This window comes from Zalophus californianus, chromosome 8 (assembly GCF_009762305.2).
Source record: "Zalophus californianus isolate mZalCal1 chromosome 8, mZalCal1.pri.v2, whole genome shotgun sequence".
NCBI lineage: Eukaryota > Metazoa > Chordata > Mammalia > Carnivora > Otariidae > Zalophus > Zalophus californianus.
Window position 1 is genome coordinate 30402910 of NC_045602.1, and position 18785 is coordinate 30421694.

At 45.9% G+C, this 18785-nt stretch overlaps 1 protein-coding gene across 3 annotated transcripts in view; it reads left to right on the forward strand.

Moving 5' to 3' along the window:
• The window catches only part of VIT (vitrin), a 101422-nt gene that overhangs the window by 73591 nt on the left and 9046 nt on the right, over positions 1-18785 (forward strand). For all 3 annotated transcript variants that reach the window (XM_027620445.2, XM_027620446.2, XM_027620447.2), the window contains 3 exons: positions 819-881; positions 4560-4707; positions 16783-16886. In XM_027620445.2, coding sequence (XP_027476246.2) covers positions 819-881; positions 4560-4707; positions 16783-16886 — 315 coding nt within the window. The remainder of the gene's footprint in view (positions 1-818; positions 882-4559; positions 4708-16782; positions 16887-18785) is intronic.

An 18785-nucleotide genomic window follows, 5' to 3' on the forward strand; every position in this document is an offset into this window, starting at 1 on the left:
AACAGGGAGACCAACTGACCAACCTCTGGTGCTCCCTGAGAAACTCACTGGCCTTCCTGAGCCTGAAAAGATTCTCACTGATTGTCTTTAATCCCTTAAATAATACATGTGTGAACTTGGCTCCCATGTAAATGGCTCTAAAGAAAACTGCCCAGCCTGAAAATACACACGCACGCATGCGCACACACTCTCAAAGCACAAAACCCTTTTGCAACTTTACCTCTAATCTCAGGCTGTGGAGGGGAGGGGTTGCTCTCTGGACCCTCTTATTTGTTTGCGTTACTGGGGATCCTAGGTCCTCCCCTCAGTCTATATCTGCCGCCATTAGACTGTCCACGTGTCTCACCCATCTTTGTTCATTGACTCAATCACCAAATGTTGACCAAGGACCTACATGGGGTAGGCACAGTGAAGGTTTACATGATGAGCAAGACCCATGCCCTGACCTTGAAATTTTCAGAATTTTACAGAAGGATAATTTACACTGGCCAAGTGTTTCCTGCTTACAGGTAAGGAAACTAAGGCTCAGATAGACTCTGAGCCTTAACAGGCTAACAGGCAGTAGGAAAGAGACCCAGGTCTTCTGACTTCAAGCCCCCTGAGCACCCAGGAGAGTCCGGTGTCTTTTGTAGGCTGTCAGTAATTCATTCTTATCTCTGAAGGCGGGGGCGGTGTGGAGAAGAGCACAGTCAGCCTTAAGCCAAGTCTCCCCCCGAACCCCAAGCTGGGTGTGAATAGCCATTATGTCCCCATCCCTGGGGTAAGGCCAGATGCTTCCTGTTCTTGTAAGTCACCAAAAGTTTTACTGTTCTTTCCAGGATTTGTTCCAAAAGAAGAATTAAGCACACAGTCTTTGGATCCAGTGTCCCAGGGAGATGCAAGTAAGTGAACTGACAACTGGAAACCCAGAGGGGCTGTGACATCCGATCTGCTCCCCTCTCTCCACACTCAGCCCACCCAGATCCCCTTCTCTCCCACCCTGGATCTATTTATCTCCTCTCTTCTGTCACTTTGTTCTAAGGGGAAAGGGAAGCTTATGGAGGATTTAAACTGTCTGTGTGCACGAAGGGGAAAGGATCAGGTTTTTTCAACATCACCATGGCAACAGGGTGGGATGGAAAGGGGAGACAAAGGAGGGGGTTAAAGGAAGAGATGGGCTTGCCGGCAGGGTCAGTGGCTCCGTGAACAGGTTGGCAGACAGAGCTCTGAGCTGGAGGTGGAAATGCGGAGAAATGGGCAGATTCAGGAGACAGAGAAGGACAAATCTAGAGGTTTGGAGGTGGAGGTGTGAGAGAGGAAACGGACGAAGATGATTTGAGCAACTGGGATACTGGGCACTGCCATGAGGACCCCTGGGATGGGGCAGGTGGGGGCAGGGAGATCGTTGCTGACGGCCGTCTTCCACAAGACATTCGGCCTAGTAGACAGTTGACTACCCAGATCTGACTCGAGAAGGAGCAGCCCACCTGGGAATTCAGAGTTGGAAGATGATGAGCTAGGATTCAAAACCAAGGTTAGGAAAACAGGAAAGGTGACCGAGGGAAACAAGCGGCCTTACACCTGAAGAACTTCAGCACTGAATAGGTGGAGGAGAAGCCACCTGAAGATACCAGGAAGGAAGGATCAGGGAAAAAAAGGAAAACCAAGAGGCAGTTGAGCGTTGCGGGCCAAGGAGATCACCTGCAGATTCCCTCAGAGAGTCGTTGCAAGTCAGCCACCCGTGGGCTGGGAGTCCCAACCCAGCTATGTAGGAGGATCACCTGCAGACATTTTTAAAAACTCAAGATGCCCAATTCCTGGCTCATACCTACTGAATCACCCTCACCCTAGATCTTCCTACTCAGGATACGGGTTGACCACACCAGCATCACCTGCGGGCTTGTCAGAAATGCAAAATCTCATGCTCTACCTCCGACCTACTGAATCAAGTGATTTCTTTGCGCGTCCAACCTTGAGAAGCCCATCCCAGAGTGATTCCCGGGCATCCTCCTTTGTTGAAGCTGCGTAAGCGACTCTGATACATATCCAGGGTTAAGAAACACTGGCCTACTGCATTGGACAGCACAAAGTATTCATCCATAAAATCATATGTTGGAGAAAACCAAAGCAATTAAGAAAATTGGTAGATTGATTCCTGTGGACACTCTCACCTTTTCTTCCTTGTCCTCCAACCTCTGTCCTCTGTGACAGTAATAAATTGCTCATGCAGAACATTTAGTGACTCAGTTCTATCCTGGAGTATTGATGTCATCTTCCTATCGGCATGTTTTCATCTCACTACGAGGAGGCCACTAGGTCTCAGCCCACGTGCAGAGCTGAAACCATGATCCGTAAAGCATCGTGGGAAATGGAGAGCACGGGTGATTCCAATGTCAGCCATCAGGGTAGTGAGTAAAGAGAGCCAAGCAAATAGAGAGCATCTCAGCTTCTTAAAACCTAGCTATGAAGTGAGCACTTCAATCCTGAGCACAGCTCAAGATGTAAGAAATAAGAAAAAAATTGTCTATGAAGAAGCAAAACAGAGACTCAAAATCCATGTGCTTTATTTATTTAAAAAGAAAATCACCTTTGGGCCTCATTCTAATTAAGTTATTTAAAAAAAAAAAAAACTTTTCATTTTAAAAGGCATATTGAGCTAATCTGCTGACAGCTGGAAGGAAAACCCCTGTCCAGGGGCGTGTCTCAAACTTTCGTGTGCACACAGTTCACCTGGAGATCTTGTTAGAATGGGGCTCTGATTCTGTAGATCTGGGTGGAGCCTGGGAGTCCTGATTTCCAGCACACCACAGGTGCGGTGAGCAGGGGGCCCTGAAGAACACCACTGCCACCTGCTGGCAACAATTCTCATTGCCAGCTCAGACCCAGGGAAGAAGGGGTTGGCCCTGTGTGGGGTACAACATCACAAGCCTTAGAACAGTTCTGCTTTTTCCCAGGCTTCCGCGGCATTGTTAAGGCTCTCACTTCTTGCTTTTATTTGATTCTTCCAATCTTCATCTCAAGGATCATGCTTTGGCATAGGCAGTTTGGGGACAGCAAAGGACAAGGGAAGCCAGCTGAACAGGACGAGTTGGCAGGCACTGAATGTCCAGGCAGACAGGAAATGAAAGTTTGCAAGAGCCACTAATGAGCCAAGGCACTAATTCCAGATGGAGCAGAGTCAGCCAGGCCCAGAGAGGTCCTTGTCATCGCCCACTTCTCTGCCTTTCATTGCCAGGCGCCAGTGCAAGGTGATGAAGCACATTCTCAGATACAACTTTTTTCCTTAATCTGCCAATTCTGCAGTATCACTCTTTAATAAGTATCTCTTATCGATTCTGCTTAACACTGTGTCAACTCATGTCCATTTCTTGCTCTCGTTTAATACATACCTATATCCCTTCCTGCCTACTGATCTCCTCCTGGGGAACGGGAAGACCATGGTCGCACGGAAGCAATGCAACATGCATCGGAGAGAAGAGAAGCCTAGTGGTGGCCTCCTGGGCGATTGTGCTGGAGCCTAGAGAGTTCCAGGCGTGTCCAGGCGGCTGCATGCCCAGGCAGAAAGGACAGCACTGCCCGCGTGTCCTCGTGGATACTCCAGCCCAGAAATTCCTACCTTTACTGTCCCTCTCTCTTTCTTCCCCCCATGGATCTCTGTTTTGAAATATTCTTGTCTCCCAAATCTCAGTTGTCCAATGATCCATTCCCCATTTTTTTTTTAACCAGAGGGATATATACCTCCTAATAAGAACTTCTGAACAGTATTGAATAATCAGTTTTATCATACTAAGATGATGTAATTTCAATCGAGAGCAAAGAGGACTTTAACTATTAGCTTATGTGGCTTTCCACCAACTCCTGCAGCATTTGAAAGGTTGAGAAAAGCTTTTAGCCCCCTGCCTCCCTCACAACCTTCGTGTATGCACAGGGGTCCAGAGATCCTAGCCAGAACAACTGGCCTAGTCTTTATCACAACTAAAAGAGAGGAAAAAATTCAAAGCTTGCTACAAACAAGTCCCGAGATGTGTAGATATATGCGGGTAATTCTATGGTTGCCTCACCTGGGGAAGTGAAGACGATTGGTATCAATTTCTCATTCTACCATTCCTGCCCTCCCCTCAGCACTGGCCTTGCAGAATTTTTCATACCTTTATAAAAACCCAACACATAATTCTACAAAATTAAGATGAGGGTAAGAGACCGCAAGCTCCTGAGACTCAATCTGGGTGAATCCTACATTTGGGGGGTCTGCACTGAAGTGGTCTGAGCCAAGGAAAGCATCCGCAGGGCTTTCCCACACTTGACCGGGAGGGCATTGCTTCTGAAGGCTCTAAGTTGGCTGATACAGAGAATTCTAAAGCAGTTATAGAAATAAGTGCTAGCCCAAGTGTCCAGGACCTTGGTGCCCAGTGAAAATCAGTTATGAATTTAAATAAGTGAATAAACCCTGCATCTTGCCATTACTTTTTATTTTCTTTGCATTGGATTCTCAGGGAGCTCTGGGGGAGAAAGAGGAGAGAAAGCCTGGGTTAATGCAATGAGAGATCATCAGAATAACAGAGCCCTTTTCCATTCCTCAGACTGCAAAGTTGACTTGTCATTTTTAATCGATGGGAGCTCGAGCATTGGCAAACGCCGATTCCGAATCCAAAAGCAGTTCCTGGCTGATGTTGCCCAAGCTCTTGACATTGGCCCTGGCGGTCCACTGATGGGCGTTATTCAGTATGGGTAAGTGCTGTTCTTAATCCAGAAACCGAGTCGTGCCACATGCTGAATCTTATGCCACAAATAATACCATCCTACAGCACAAATTCATCTTCTTCCCTAATACAAATGTAAATGAAAGAAATGGAAGCAATTTCAGGTGCCACTTAAGAAATCTGACTCTTCCAGAAGGGAAGGACAGGTTAGTGAACACTTAGAAGTAAATGGCATTTGCACGCAGGGTTTGTAGAGAGCATATTTATTTGGGAATGAGGAGAGCTGGATTCAAGTCTTAGCTCAGCCAGTAACAAGCTACGTGGTCTTGGGCCAGGGCTTTGCCTCTCTGTCCTCAGTTTCCTTTTCTGTAAGCCAAGAAGGTGGGCTGCACCCTGTGCTCTGTCCACCTGGAGGTAAGACGCCTAGAAAATATGGTGCTGTAGGTTGACATTTCTCTTTTCTCCATATGGCCTTAGGCCTCTGTGCTAGTCCTGGAAAAGGTTACCAGGTAATGGGGAAGACTGGGTGGGGAGGGGAGTGGCCTCTACCAGTCAGCTGAGCACCAGCTGACTGTCCCCAGCCCACCCTATTACTCTAGTTAGGGTAGAAATTGAGTGTTCATACTGACCTCCAAGCTCAACTTTTTCTCTTATTGGGGGCAATAAGTCAATCTTATTTCATAGTAATAGGTTTCTCCCTAAATGCCGATGTACAGATGTTAACAGATAATAAGCAGACAATCGGAAGAGCAAACAAGCACAGATCTCAAACAATAGCTGGACTTTTGACCAGGAACCATTAAGGGCAGGATAATGGTCTCACTTTCCACAAAGGACCCTCGGACACAATAGGACCCCTCCTTCCCCACAGATCTTCAGCTTAACCTTAGCAATGGAAACTAACATAGACCTTGGTGCCTCTTGCTGAGAAGCCGTGGCCCCAGCTTATTTGCCTCCCCCCACCAAAAAAGTAAAAACATTTATACCTGACAACAATCAGAGGGTCTCCAGATCCTTCAAAATTTCCCAAGGATCTCCAGGAGCAGTATTTTAACCAAGGTTGTTCTATCAAAGGCCCTAGAATATTGATTTTTTGAACTGTCAAAAGAAATAATCAAAAACCCTTTATTTTCATAAGAACATATAACGTTTGTATTTTTAGCATTAAATCCCAATAACACATGTAGTACTGTCTCCTGTTCCTGTGAAGAAAAAGTAGTAGATGAGTTACCTGGCACTTGTATACAGTCAGAGTCAAATAGATGAAAATAACCAATTTCTGCAAATGTCAACTCTCGACGTCAAAGGATCTATCTTGAGGACTTTAACTTGAAGTAGAAAAATAGGATTTTTTTTTTTTTGGTCATTGTTTTCTTGTTTTCAATATGTCAACCTATTTTCATTCCTGCACTACTTTTTAAAGATAGCAAACAGAGGGCAGTCTTCTCTGGGGAGGAAATGCAAGCACTTTAGCACCAGATGTCCCCGGTCAATTTTATTGGGGGGTTCAAAGCTTGGTGTGTCATCTTGAATTAAAAATAGCTCCTTTAAAAGCTGTGTATACTAAGGTTTATAGTATAATATGAAAATAAGGTAATAAATATGTCAAGGAAGAGAAAAAATGGCAGGAGAAAAGTGTGTGCCAATGAGAAGGTGGATGAACGAGCCAATGTAGCAAGGAAGGAAAAACAATTCGGTAAAGGCTCCTCCCTGCCCCCAGAAGACCATTTCCCCCCACATTTTCCTAATGTGATCACCATTTGCAGGAGAGAGTTACTTCCATGCTTTCCAATTTCACTTTCTAAAAATGCCTTGCTATTCGTCTTTTTTGCGTCCCGGGTCCTTATTAATTCGGAGCACTTCAGAGAAATGGTGTCTGTTTTCCTTCACTTTACGCTCATAGAAGCACATCAATCATCGGCACCCTCCTTAAGCCACAGGGCGCAGGGGAAAGCACAATGAACTAGTGACAGGATATCTTGAATTCTGGCCTGAGCTCGGCTGGGTGACCTGAAGCAGGGGCTTTGATTTCTCCATGGGAGCACTGCCATCTATAAAGTACCGGGGGTGGATGGGATGATGTATTAGGGCTCCGCCAGCCTGATGGTCTGTGATTCAGTGACTGGCTCTGTACTCGGAAGATACTCAATAAATGAATGTTGGGCTAACAGACTAGATGAGCCGCTTCTCTCTTCCTTCCAGCCTCGGTTCCAGTTAGAAATAGGTGGGGAGGGGAGGTGGGGTGATTAGTAACAGCATGATGTTTTGCACGGAGGCGACGCGTCCTTCAGTGGAATGTGGGGAACACAATAAATTGGAGGGCGGTATAAGAAGGATGTGATGAGGGCGCCTGGGTGGCTCAGTTGGTTAGGCGACTGCCTTCGGCTCAGGTCATGGTCCCGGAGTCCTGGGATCGAGTCCCGCATCAGGCTCCCGGCTCGGCGGGGAGCCTGCTTCTCCCTCTGACCTTCTCCCCTCTCATACTGTTTCTCTCTCTCTCTCTCAAATAAATAAATAAAATCTTTAAAAAAAAAAAAAAAAAAGAAGGATGTGATGAGGCACAAGGGGAAGTCCTCGTGCCCAAGTGAAGTTGCTTGATTTCAGCCTCCTGGCTTTCTCCCTGAGGGGCTCCCTCCCATCCTTTCTTTACCAAATGGTCATAGTGCCCAGAGAGGGAGGGAGTGGGGCGGAAAAGGGGAGGACGCAGGAGTCAACGCAGATGTGGAGCCTGTGTTTCTGGAAAAGGAAAAGCAGGAAGAGCCAACGCTTGGCCGGTTGGGAATCTGATTCTTCTCCTGGTGCAATGCCCACCTTACCATCACTGGGATCAGCCCTGCTCTCTCAGAATCACAGAGCCTTGGGGCCATAGAAAGATCCTGCTTCCACCTCCTGGTGTTATAGAGAGGAAATGAGGCTCTAAAAGAAATGACCAGCCCATCAAGAATGAGCCCTCCAAGGAGAGGCCAGTGCTGCCCTCAGAGAGATTGAGTGACTTTCCCAAGAGCACACAGCGAAATGCATGACCGTTGGGGAGAGGGCAAATATTAAATCTTGGGTTAATTCCTAAAATGTCCAACAGAATTGACTTCAAAGTGAAGATTTTGCTCATCTGCCCAAAAAGCTTCTGATAATTGAGCCTTACCACCACACTGAAGACGGAGACACTATCCTTAGACAAAAAGCCAAGGACTGAGCCCTCATCTGGCAAGTGAGTTCTAATCAAGAAGCACACAGCAACAGTCTTGTGATCGCACTTAATACCAATGCGGACACAGAAAGGCCGAGTGAGAGGACAGCCAGAGCAAGTAGCTGTTAGGTGAACTCTAGCCCGTGGAATGAATGAAGCCAAGCCGCTTGCGTTTTCACGGCAGCCTGGATCCACAGGCGCTAAGTGCCTCCTGACCTTCAAGATGATTTGGTTTTAGTCTCCAGTTTCAGGATAAATGGAATAGAGTTGCACAAGTTCTTCTGAACTCTGTAATCAACCCTAGGATATCAACAGTTGGAAAATGGTTATAGAACAAAGCAAAATGTTGGTTTTTCTTCATTTCAAGATGAAATAGACTTTTCTTTGCTCGTGGTTCTGTCGCAGCCGCCCAGTGTTTTGGAAAGTGGCTCTGGGCTGGGCTGCACACCCTTCCTCATCCAGGGCTGCAGCTGTACCCTCAGCGGCTCCCCCCACCCCTCACGGTCATCCCCTCCCAGAAGGAAAGATGCCCAGAGGCTCCCGTGGGTCAGCTGAGCCACCATGTGGGGGACAGAGTGGAGGGAAGAACAAGTATCAGGACAGGTGTGGTAGGCAGAAGAGTGGCCCCCAAACTCGTCTACCTCTGAGTCCTTGGAACCTGTGAATATGTTGCCTCACATGGCAAAAGGGACTCTGTAGATGTGATTAAAGTTAAGGACCCTGAGATGGGGAGATTATCCTGGATTATCCAGTGTCCCCATCTAATCACATGTGACCTTGAAAGCGGAGAACCTTTCCCTGCTGTTATCAGTCAGAGGAACATCTGACTATGGAAGAGTGGTCAGAGATAGACGACTGCTGGCTTTGAAGCTGGGGGAAGGGAGCCGTGAGCAAAGAATGCAAGCAGCCTCTAGAAGATGGAAAAGACAATGGAATGGACCCCCCCATCCCCACCCCAGAGCCTCCAGAAGTGAACACAGCCCTTCCAGGAAGACCCATGTCAGACTGCTGACCTCCAGAACTGTAAGCCTAATGAGTGTTGAAGCCACTAGGTTTATGGTCACTTGTTACAACAGAAATAGGAAACTAATACATTCTGGCACATTCTCTTGAGTCTGCAGCAAAGGAGGTGTGGGCAGGGCTGGAGCCTGAGACAGCTCCATGGGGCTCAGAGCAAGAAGGTCCCAGCTTCACACTGGCATTACTTAGGGAGCTTTAAAAATGTTGATACCCGGATCCCATTCCAGACTTACTAAACCAGAATCCAGTTAATACCCAGGAGCTGATATTTTAGTCTGTAATTCCAGTCTGTTGCCAAGAGGGCAAGAGACAGCTCAGCTCCCCAGGAGTCAAGTGGCCACGCTGTCCAGAGCCCAGATCCCTCCAGTGCCCACCCCAGTCTTCTCGCGCCCTCACTGCCTTTACAGAAATTAACAGGATCCCAGAGCCCCTGCCTGTCATTGGCTCTCCGGGGCCTAACTGCACAGACTGTGCCTCTACCCAACACTCTAAGAGACAGCAGGTGAGCCCTTGAGCCACAGTCCTCAGGGACACAGTCTCAAGGCTGAGTGAGCCCTGAATAACATTTACCCAAAAAGCCTATGCTTTTTCTGTTCCTCCCCATTGAGTCCTCCCGGAGGTAAAAATAAAACAAGGACTGCACTTGACTTCCACCACTTGCATTTACCAGCTCCACCCCCCCCCCCACCGCCCTGCCATCGCGTTGACTGGGCTTATTGCAGGGCTCCCCTGAGATCATTCTCCCTATGTCCCGATCCCTAGATCATTGTGCTAGAGAAGCAGATAGCTACCTCGGTGCACATTAGAACCACTTGGGGACTTTTTGAAAATCCCAATTCCTGGACCAAACCTCAGATCGATTAAATCAGAGTTTCTGAGTGTGGGACCCACGCATCATTAATTTTCAGAACTCCCCAGGTAATTCTATTGTGCAAGCAGAGAGTGCATACTCGGCTATTCCCAAAGGCTTGTGCTGTCATCCGGGGCATCCTCTCCCGGCTCTGGGCTGCCTCCTCCTTCTTTTCTCAGCCTTTCTCATGCTTTCTCCAGATTCTTCTTACTTGTTCTCCTCCCTCCTCTTATGATCCATGGTATCATCTGCGACGTTGTTAGAAAGGCAGAGCCTCAGACCTCACTTGGACCTACAGAATCAGAATCTACATTTTGACACGATCCCTGGGCATGGGGCCCGAGTTCAGGAAGTGCCAAACGTGGAGTCTGTTGCAGACGTTCCATGTCATGGTGCTTCCGAGCCCTGTGACACAGGTACTGACCAGCGAGCCCAAGAGTCTGTGTGTTCCAGCGTGACTCTCAGATCGGCACATTGCATGTCCACGTTTCCCTCCACAGGAAGAGCTATGCAGGTTAATTTTCTTTTTGGTGGGTGCATTGAATTCTTGTTATTAATTACCAAAAGCATTCATCTAAAAACAAAATTTGATTATAAGACCCTGCTTCCCATCTATGGTCCTAGGAAATGTAGGACCAGCGTCCTTTCAAAAGGGGCTAGTTGTACCAAGTCCCTTGGCAGGTTGGCCTGGGCCATGGGGGTGGCCAGAGCCACTCAGTCCTTTGAGAGGATGGGGGCAAACTCATTTTTGCTCTGAGCCAGGAGATGCACTCAAGGGATAAGTCTGCCACCCAGCCTGCAGCTCCCAGCATGTCCTTGGGCAAGCAGGGCCACCCTAGAACATACTCCTGATTCCACAGGCATGGTTCATCTTGGTGACTAAGCCCATAAATTATCACATTTTAGCATTAAGAAGATGAGAAGAGTCAATATAGTTGGGTGATTTTATTGTAACCTCAAGGTGATGCCTTGTGGGAGGAAATGGTTTTGAAAAGTTGGTGCCTATAGGAGATCTGATCAGTTAGTATGTCTCTGTTGGCATAAGAGAGGCTCACGCGGTATTACTGCGAGTACGTGGGGCTAATGCAGGACTCCTCTGGGGCTTCAACTGAAGGGGACTCAGAAGTCTTCCAGACTCCAGAGCTTCCCAAACTTTCCTGAGGATAGGATTCACCTGGATCCCTTGTTTAAAACAAACAAACAAAAATGTCCACCTGCTGCCAGGATGAGATCTGGTTCGTGGGTACTTGAACAGGTGCATCAGGCGAGTTTTACCATCAGGGAGGCCTGGACACACTGACATCCATTCCTGTGCCCTGGCCCCAGGTGCCAAGCCTTCCTCAGGATCACCGGAGACCATTTCTGACAGGCATTCTTCTTGTTTCTTAAACACCCCCAGGGTCATCATTTCTTGTCACATAAATTATTCCTGTCCCTGCACAAATTCTCCCTATAATCTCTCATCATTAGCTTCTCTTCCAAACTACAATTAGTTATTTTCTCCTTGAGCTATAAAACTTCATTTATTTTCTTCCCTTATTTGCAAAGGAAATCTTTGATATTGCTGAGGGGAAAAATGTTTTCCTTTAATGAGATCTTGTAATAAAATAACAAATTAGAAGTTTGCTTAGATAGAAATATAGCTGAACTTTTTAACTAGTCTCTGTCTCTGAAAAGTAACCTGGCTAGGGTGTCAGGCCACCAGCCTATATATCCTGAAAAAGGATACACACACCCATGTGTGCTGGTACCAATATCATTCATTCCTATGATTTAACTACATTTCAATTTAACAAAGATTTATTGAGTGTTTACCGTGCACAAAGCTCTATGTCATTCGCGGGGGATACAATGTAAAATTCTTCTAAGTGGTTTGATTACATTTGTCTGCAAGTCCCTTGATGAATGGCTCAGTAGCTTTGCCTGTAATAATAATTTTAGCAATGGGAGAGTTTCAGAGGTCCTCTGGTCCAAATTTGCAGTCCATTAAAAATAAATCAACAAATGTGATAGAGATTGTGTTTTTCAGGACTTCACCATCTAGTAAGGGAGGCAATATTTTTAAAAGAAATAACACTAAATAAAATTAAAAGCATCTATTCATTGGGTATGTGAATAACTCATCTGTCTGCCTCTGTAGATGGATTCATCCACCTCTGTGATGTAATAAAGAGAAGGATCAGTGTTGAGCTCAGGAGCAGAGTGTTCAACTCCAGTAAGGGTGATCCAAGAAAGGAGAGGACATTGAGCTTTCTTCATTTATTTATTCCACAATTTCCTGTTTAAGCACTAGGGATAGGAAACACTAGGACATAGAGCCTGTTCTCAAAGAGTAACAGTCAATCTTCATGACCTGTGGCTTCCATATTTGCAAGCAAATTCTCATGGTACTTTTATAGCCATCTGCAGACTAGCATGGCATAGGGGTGGGATTTGAGCTGCTTGACACACTGTCCCAGACGAGGTCAAACAAGGCAATGCTCTGCCTTCTTGTTTCAGCTGCCATACTGTTAACAAGTCTCTTTGTTGCAATCTATTTAGTGCCACATTTTTCCTATTTTTGTGCTTTTCGTTGGTGATTTCACTATTTTAAATGGCCCCCAAGAATAGAGCTGGAAAGCTCTCTAGTGTTCTAAGCACAAGAAGGCTATGAGGTCCTTATGGAGAAACGGCAACTGCTCAATAAGTTTCCTTCAGTCATGAGTTCAATGTCAATGAACCAATGATTCAGCACTTTCAGAAAAAGAAAGGAAAACCACCGATCTGTGTGTGATTCTGCTCTAGAAAATGCTAAAGTAGTAACTAGAATGCCTGATGAAGCTACGGAGAAGTAGCTGAACTTACAAATTCATGAAGTGACAACCGATGTGAAAAACAACAATATAGTGGACAGCATTGTGAGGTTAAGAGCCAAGGAGATTTATAGTAACATTATCCAGGGTCAGAAAGCTATTAAACCCTTCTCAGCTGGTGTTTTATTAAACAGAAATATTGCATATGATTAATTATTTTTAACAAATATACATTAAATTAGGTGTCTTCCAACAGAAATGTACATAAAACAAGTTTATATATCGATCTACTGATAAAAATGTCATGACCAGAGGCCCACAGGAACCTAAGCCAGTATTTCCCCTAGGAGCAATGATTCAGTATTTGCTAATTTGATGTTTGCAGCAACTTTATAGAACTTAACTACTGCAAATAAGGAGACTTGGCTGTAAATGTAGTATGGGAAAGAGACAGGTAATCGATTGCTCTGCAAAGTGTTCAATACTAAGCCTCCTCAGCAGCATTCAGGGGAATGCCACGGATGTGACTAAGTGACTAAGTTCTACATTTAAATACATTTTTTTTCTGGAAAAACTTTTGAAAAAAAAAAGTTACATTTTTGCTTTTTAAGTTATTTTTGTATGAGCAAATGATTAGCTTATGATTAGCTATGATTTCTTCACAATCATCAGACATACTTGGGAAATCTTGCAAGGGAGAAAATCTAGCCCACAAATCATTTTCAAATGTATTTAAGTTTTATGAGTTTAAAATTTTACAATTAATGAAGTGGATATTGTGTTAATGTTTGGTAGACAATTACATACTTACCATTGACAATATCAATTTTGCAATTTTTCATTTTATAGCCAATAATATTTTGTTTGTTTTGGCTCAACTCATATTTTATTTTTTAGGCCCTAAGAAAGTTCATATTCTTTGGTCACCAAGGGAAGAGCAAGACTTTGGGAACTCTGAAGCTTATGCAGTTCGAGGGTCCTTTTAAGAAAAAGAGCACAAAATTACAAATACAAAATTAGGCCCCTTGGAAGAGGTATTATTAGCTCCCAGGTTAATTTGCCTCTGAGCAGCATGACAGCCTATTGAATAAAAGGTCCCCTGCAGAGGCTGCTCTGGGAAGACCAGGTAGGAAGCTATAGCAATAGTTCAAGAAAGTAAAGATCAAAGTCCAAACATGAGGATGGGAAGGATGCGAGAGAGACAAGAGATATTTAAAAGGTTGGTCTGATAGGACGTGGCATTTGATGAAGAAAGCCTCAGAAGGTGTCCACAATGCATTCTGCTGGGATGACAGTGAGTGAGAAGAGGGAATACAGAAGGGAATATGGGTGGTTGGATGGAGCAGATTTGGAAGATATATGAGTTCAGTATTGGAAATATCAAACCTGAGATGGTTGTAGACCACCTCCAGGCACCACCCAGTGCATTCCGGATGGAGATGGATGGGAGTCATTTTATGTCTATCTGGGGTTCAAGAGAGAGGACCGGCCAGTGTGCACTGGACAGCTGTTGGCATGTGAATGGTCTCTGAAGCCCAGGAGACTGAAATTGATAAGCTCTCCCATGGAAGTGCATAGATTGAAGAGGGAGGAATGAGGGAGATACGCCCTGGGCAATGCCAGCATTTAGAGGTAGAGATGCACAGAAGAAGAAAGAAGAAATGTGTTTCTTCAATACTGTTCACTGAGAGCCTACAGGTGCTATGGACTGTGTAAGGTGTTGTGGGTTAGAGAAGCAGCGTCAGGTGCAGAGGCTGTAAGCTGGGCAGGAGGGAGGTGACAGGGAGCTGGAGCTGGAGGGTGGGCACATTTGGGTTTTCCAGATGAGGGGATTGATGAGCAAGGTCACAAAGCTAGCTAGAAAACCAGGAAATAGTGAGCCGTGCATTCTGCCTAGAATATAGGCTATCCTGAGAGAGAGAGAGGGAGAGACCAAGATGGAGACAGAGAGCACCATATGAACATGATGGGTTGGAATTAAATTACAGATGGACTTTTGAAAGCCAAAATATGAAGTTCAACAATGGGAGCCTCTGATGATTTTTGAGTAGTTTTTTTAAGCAGATATGCATACAGTTGGCTCTCCAGAGACCAAATAGAGACTCTTAAACAATAGAAACAGCAAGAAGTAGGGTGCCTGAACTCAGAGGGTCGCTGCAGGCATACGGAGGAGGGATAAAAGCAAGTGATCTTGGACGGAGGGACTTACAAGATGTTACTGACAGGACTCACAGGCGCTAGGATGAGCAAGTAAAGATGGAGCCCACATTCTGAGTCTTGATGGCTAGGGGGCAAGTTCAGCATTCGCTGATATTGATCTGTAAAGAATATAAACCTGAAAGCCTTTGAGCGATAGAGCTCCTTCTCTGTGTGATTCCTCTGTGTGACCTGCACAGGGGTTGTGTTACTGTGGCCCCAGTTCAAGAGGCTTCACCCCGCACACAGGTTGAGAGGAAGGTTGGACTTGGCTAACATGCCCACGTTTGCTCATTCTGCAGTTGGCTTTGTCATTATTGTTGTTTGTTTCTGTCGAATCCTTGGTTTTCATCTGGTGGCACTTCATCTGGCTGGGTTTGGCCCCAACGCCCTTCTCCCTGAGCTTCTTTTAAACTTCCCTTGTCTTCCCCAAAGGGAGCTGGTCCTCCCAGTCTCCCATCCCCTCTCACAGAGATAAGCATGCCTGCTGGGCATTTCATTTTGGTTTTGTCTAAGAACCAGCCTGTGTCCGTCATATTTACTAATAAAGGGGAGAACAGAAGGTCACACTTCCAGCCTCCAGGAGTTCTCCTCCAACAGAGATTGATCACCTGGAGATAGTTAGAAAAGTTGGAAAATAGGGATGGAGCAGGGGAGGGAAGCAGGGAGAGAGGCAGAGGATGTCTCCTGTCAGTCCTAGGGAACTGGCTTCCTGGTGACCACCCTGCCAGGTCCCCCCAAGGACTTGCTAAGAATCCGCTATAAGTCCCCTTGGAATTCCCACATAAACCGCCTAAAGCTGCTTCTCCTAAGACCTATTCCTGGTGTTTGTGGAAAGGCTGCTTTTAAAAGTCTTTGCCCTAAAAAAAAAAAAAAAAAAAAGTTGGGGGGGGGCACCTGGATGGCTCAGTCAGTGAAGCAGCCGACTCTTAATCTCAGCTCAGGTCTTGATCTCAGGGTTGTGAGTTCAAGCCTCACTTCGGGCTCCACACTGGGCGTGGAGTCTACTTTTTTAAAGAAGTCTTTTCCCTCCCCTCAAAGGCTTAGTCGCCTGCAGGTATGACCTGCTACATAATTTGCAGAGCCCTAGCTTCAAACATTAAGGATTTCAAGATGGCAGCATCAGAGCATGGAACCAAGTGCAGGCTCTTCTGGAGTGCGGGGTCCTGTGGGACCTTAGAGGTCACACTTGCTTGAAGCCTTGCCAATGGCTAAGTGTCAGTGCTATGTGAGATGTGCTTTTACTGTGCATCCCCACTTCATCATGGGTATGAGAGCACACACACACCTGACAAAGCCCCCCTCCCTCCCAGCCCCCGTACCACCTGGTCATAATATGCATCCACACCCTCTGCTCGGCTGCTCCCGTGCCTATCTGCCCAGCTTACCCGCAGAGACTCCTCTGTAGAAAAGGATTCTCATTCTGTTTTTCTACTTAATTTACTCCACCTCCTCTCCAGCCAACCTTTTGGTTAATAGAGGTTAACCTTTTGGGTAAGATGTGAATATTCTCACCCAGTCACAGGAACCATAAAATGAGAAAATGAAGGGATGTCTTCTCCTAGACGCCACAGTTAAGATGCAATTCCAGTGTAGGGGTAACCCAGGGAGCGGCTATCGGCTAGAATTTTCTCCCTGGAGAGGAGGGTCTGGGGCAACCTGGGGACATGGTGACATTTGCAAAATCCCACTTGACAGTTCGTCCTGTTTTTTAGCAGTGTGAATGCTGTGATCTTTGCTTTTACCTAGATGAGGAAACTGAAGCCCAGAGAAGTTAAGTGACTTCCCAAGGTCACACAGCAAGGAAGCAGCACAATCAAAACTAGAACCCTGAGGCCTGGAACAGACTACTTTTCTCTACACACACTGAGGAGGACCCCAGCCCTCCCATCTGACCATTACTTCTGTCCACAGTGGGACATTTTATAAAATGCAGCTTAAGGCTCTGAAGCGGCTTCCATTCTATTTGTATATAAAAGAATCGACTCTGATTTCTGCTTTCCTCCAAAGATAATAACTTCCCAGCTGATTTTTATTTCTCCAATTCTCACTCTTCAGAGACAACCCTGCTGCCCAATTTAACCTCAGGACTCACATGAATTCCCAGGATCTGAAGACGGCCATAGAGAAAATCACCCAGAGAGGAGGACTTTCTAACGCAGGTATGCGATCCGAATTCACATCATTCTATTTTGCTTCCACGGTTCTCCCTCTGTGTGAAAAAATAATAATAATCCATCAAGAAATGACTCACATAATATTTGTATTTTTTCTAAAATATCATCGAATTTAGGGGCAAGAATCATTATCACACGTATGCTGGAGAGTTCCAGCATGTCTGGTTCCTCGGGTTGGCAGCTTTCTTTGGGAGAAGCAGGACTGCTCTTATAACTGTTTCCTGGTTGACTGACAAGTCATCAACTATGTAACATTAAATGTTATAACCAATTCCATTCAGAAAGCTTCACAGCGTCCCTTGGGGATCTTCTTCCAGTGAGCTCCTGTTATAGTGACAACTGTACAGAGAGAGATAGCTTCTTTGTTTCAAGCTGAGTCTCCTGAGATGTCCGAGTCTTGGTGGCTAGGAGGTGGGGTGGCGGGTTTACCAGAAGTCCGAGTCTAGCCGGCATGGGGCAGGTCCAGAAACCATTTTATCAGTTCACCAGGAGCTAACCAGCCACTGGGAAACAGTTTCACACTAACCAAGCTCAAAGGCTGCCAGTGAGCCTATGCCAACGTACCAATTCATAAATGATGGTCTGGCTTTGGGGGCACTGGGAGGGTTGTCTACCTCTCAGGAAACCTCTTTGTATCATCAACATCCAAAGAAATGGAGAAGTGAGCTGCGGTGGCTTGGCATGGAGTGCACACAGACCTGCCTTTGAAGAAACCTCTTTGAAGTTACTGTAAATATGATACAGTGTACATCTCTGTAGACCAGTATAGTAGTATCTTGAAAATGAAGAGGCTTTGAAAAATGCTAACCAAACATTGGCCAAGTCACTGCTATCCAGGACCCCAAATCAATATCACCTCATTTTAAACATGATAGAGTTGATTTCTGATTTGTTTTTGATTGAATACTTAGATCAATGACATTCCAGTAATGTATCATGGAATAAGACTGAAACTTCAGAAGATACCCTATATCCTTGACGGGATTAGAGTGGTGTCTTAATAAAATCATATACCTTTTTTAGGGGACAGCATATTCTGTTTCTGCCCTGTACTGATCAGGGTTTGGGTTCAGAGAACAGGATCCATTTCAGCAGTTGAAGCAGAGAGGGATTTATTCCTAGGTACTAAATGGTTTTGAGAATAATCAAAAGGCTGAAGAATGAGCTCGAGGCTGAACTTTGAGAGATGACTTCTGACGGCTTCCTGCAGAACCTGGACCTCCAAGGAGCTGCTGTCTCTTCCAAGATCAGGAAATTGCATTCTCAATTCTGCCAGCACAGCCTCTTTGGGAATCTGACTCAGCCAGGAAGCCCCCACAATCAGAGGGCTTCTGCTACAGCCGTCAGCCCCCAAACCAGGCCTCGCCTTTTCCATTCACACCCACAAAATGCATGTTCTGCACCCTCCCACCCCAACAGCAACAAAGCTAGAGACCAGACATAGGTTCCTCTAGCACCACCCAGAGAAGTCAAGTACCCTACAGATGCTCAGCAGCAGAAATAGCAGAGTCAAAAGTACATACGGTCTCTGCCTTGCTTCCCTCTTCTAAATCTCATGTGTGTGCATTGATTCATGAAATTAGCACAAATCCAGGGCTGTAGCTGCAAGGGAGTCCCAACAATGTGATTTTCGGATTTCTGGCCTCAGCTTTCAAGACATGCTGGAAGGTGGATGGGATCTGGGGTTGAGCACTAATGGACCATGACCTCCAGATTTAAGATTGGGTGAGGCCAGGGGTGTGCTCTGTTTACAGGCATCCAACATTCAGCCAGAGGGGCCTGCTGGGTGCCTTGGGCCTTCAGGGACATTATCCCTTGGCTGTGAAGGCAGTTCTCTTCTCAGCGCCTGTTTCCCCTTAGCAGCTGTGCTCTGTGCAACCCGAT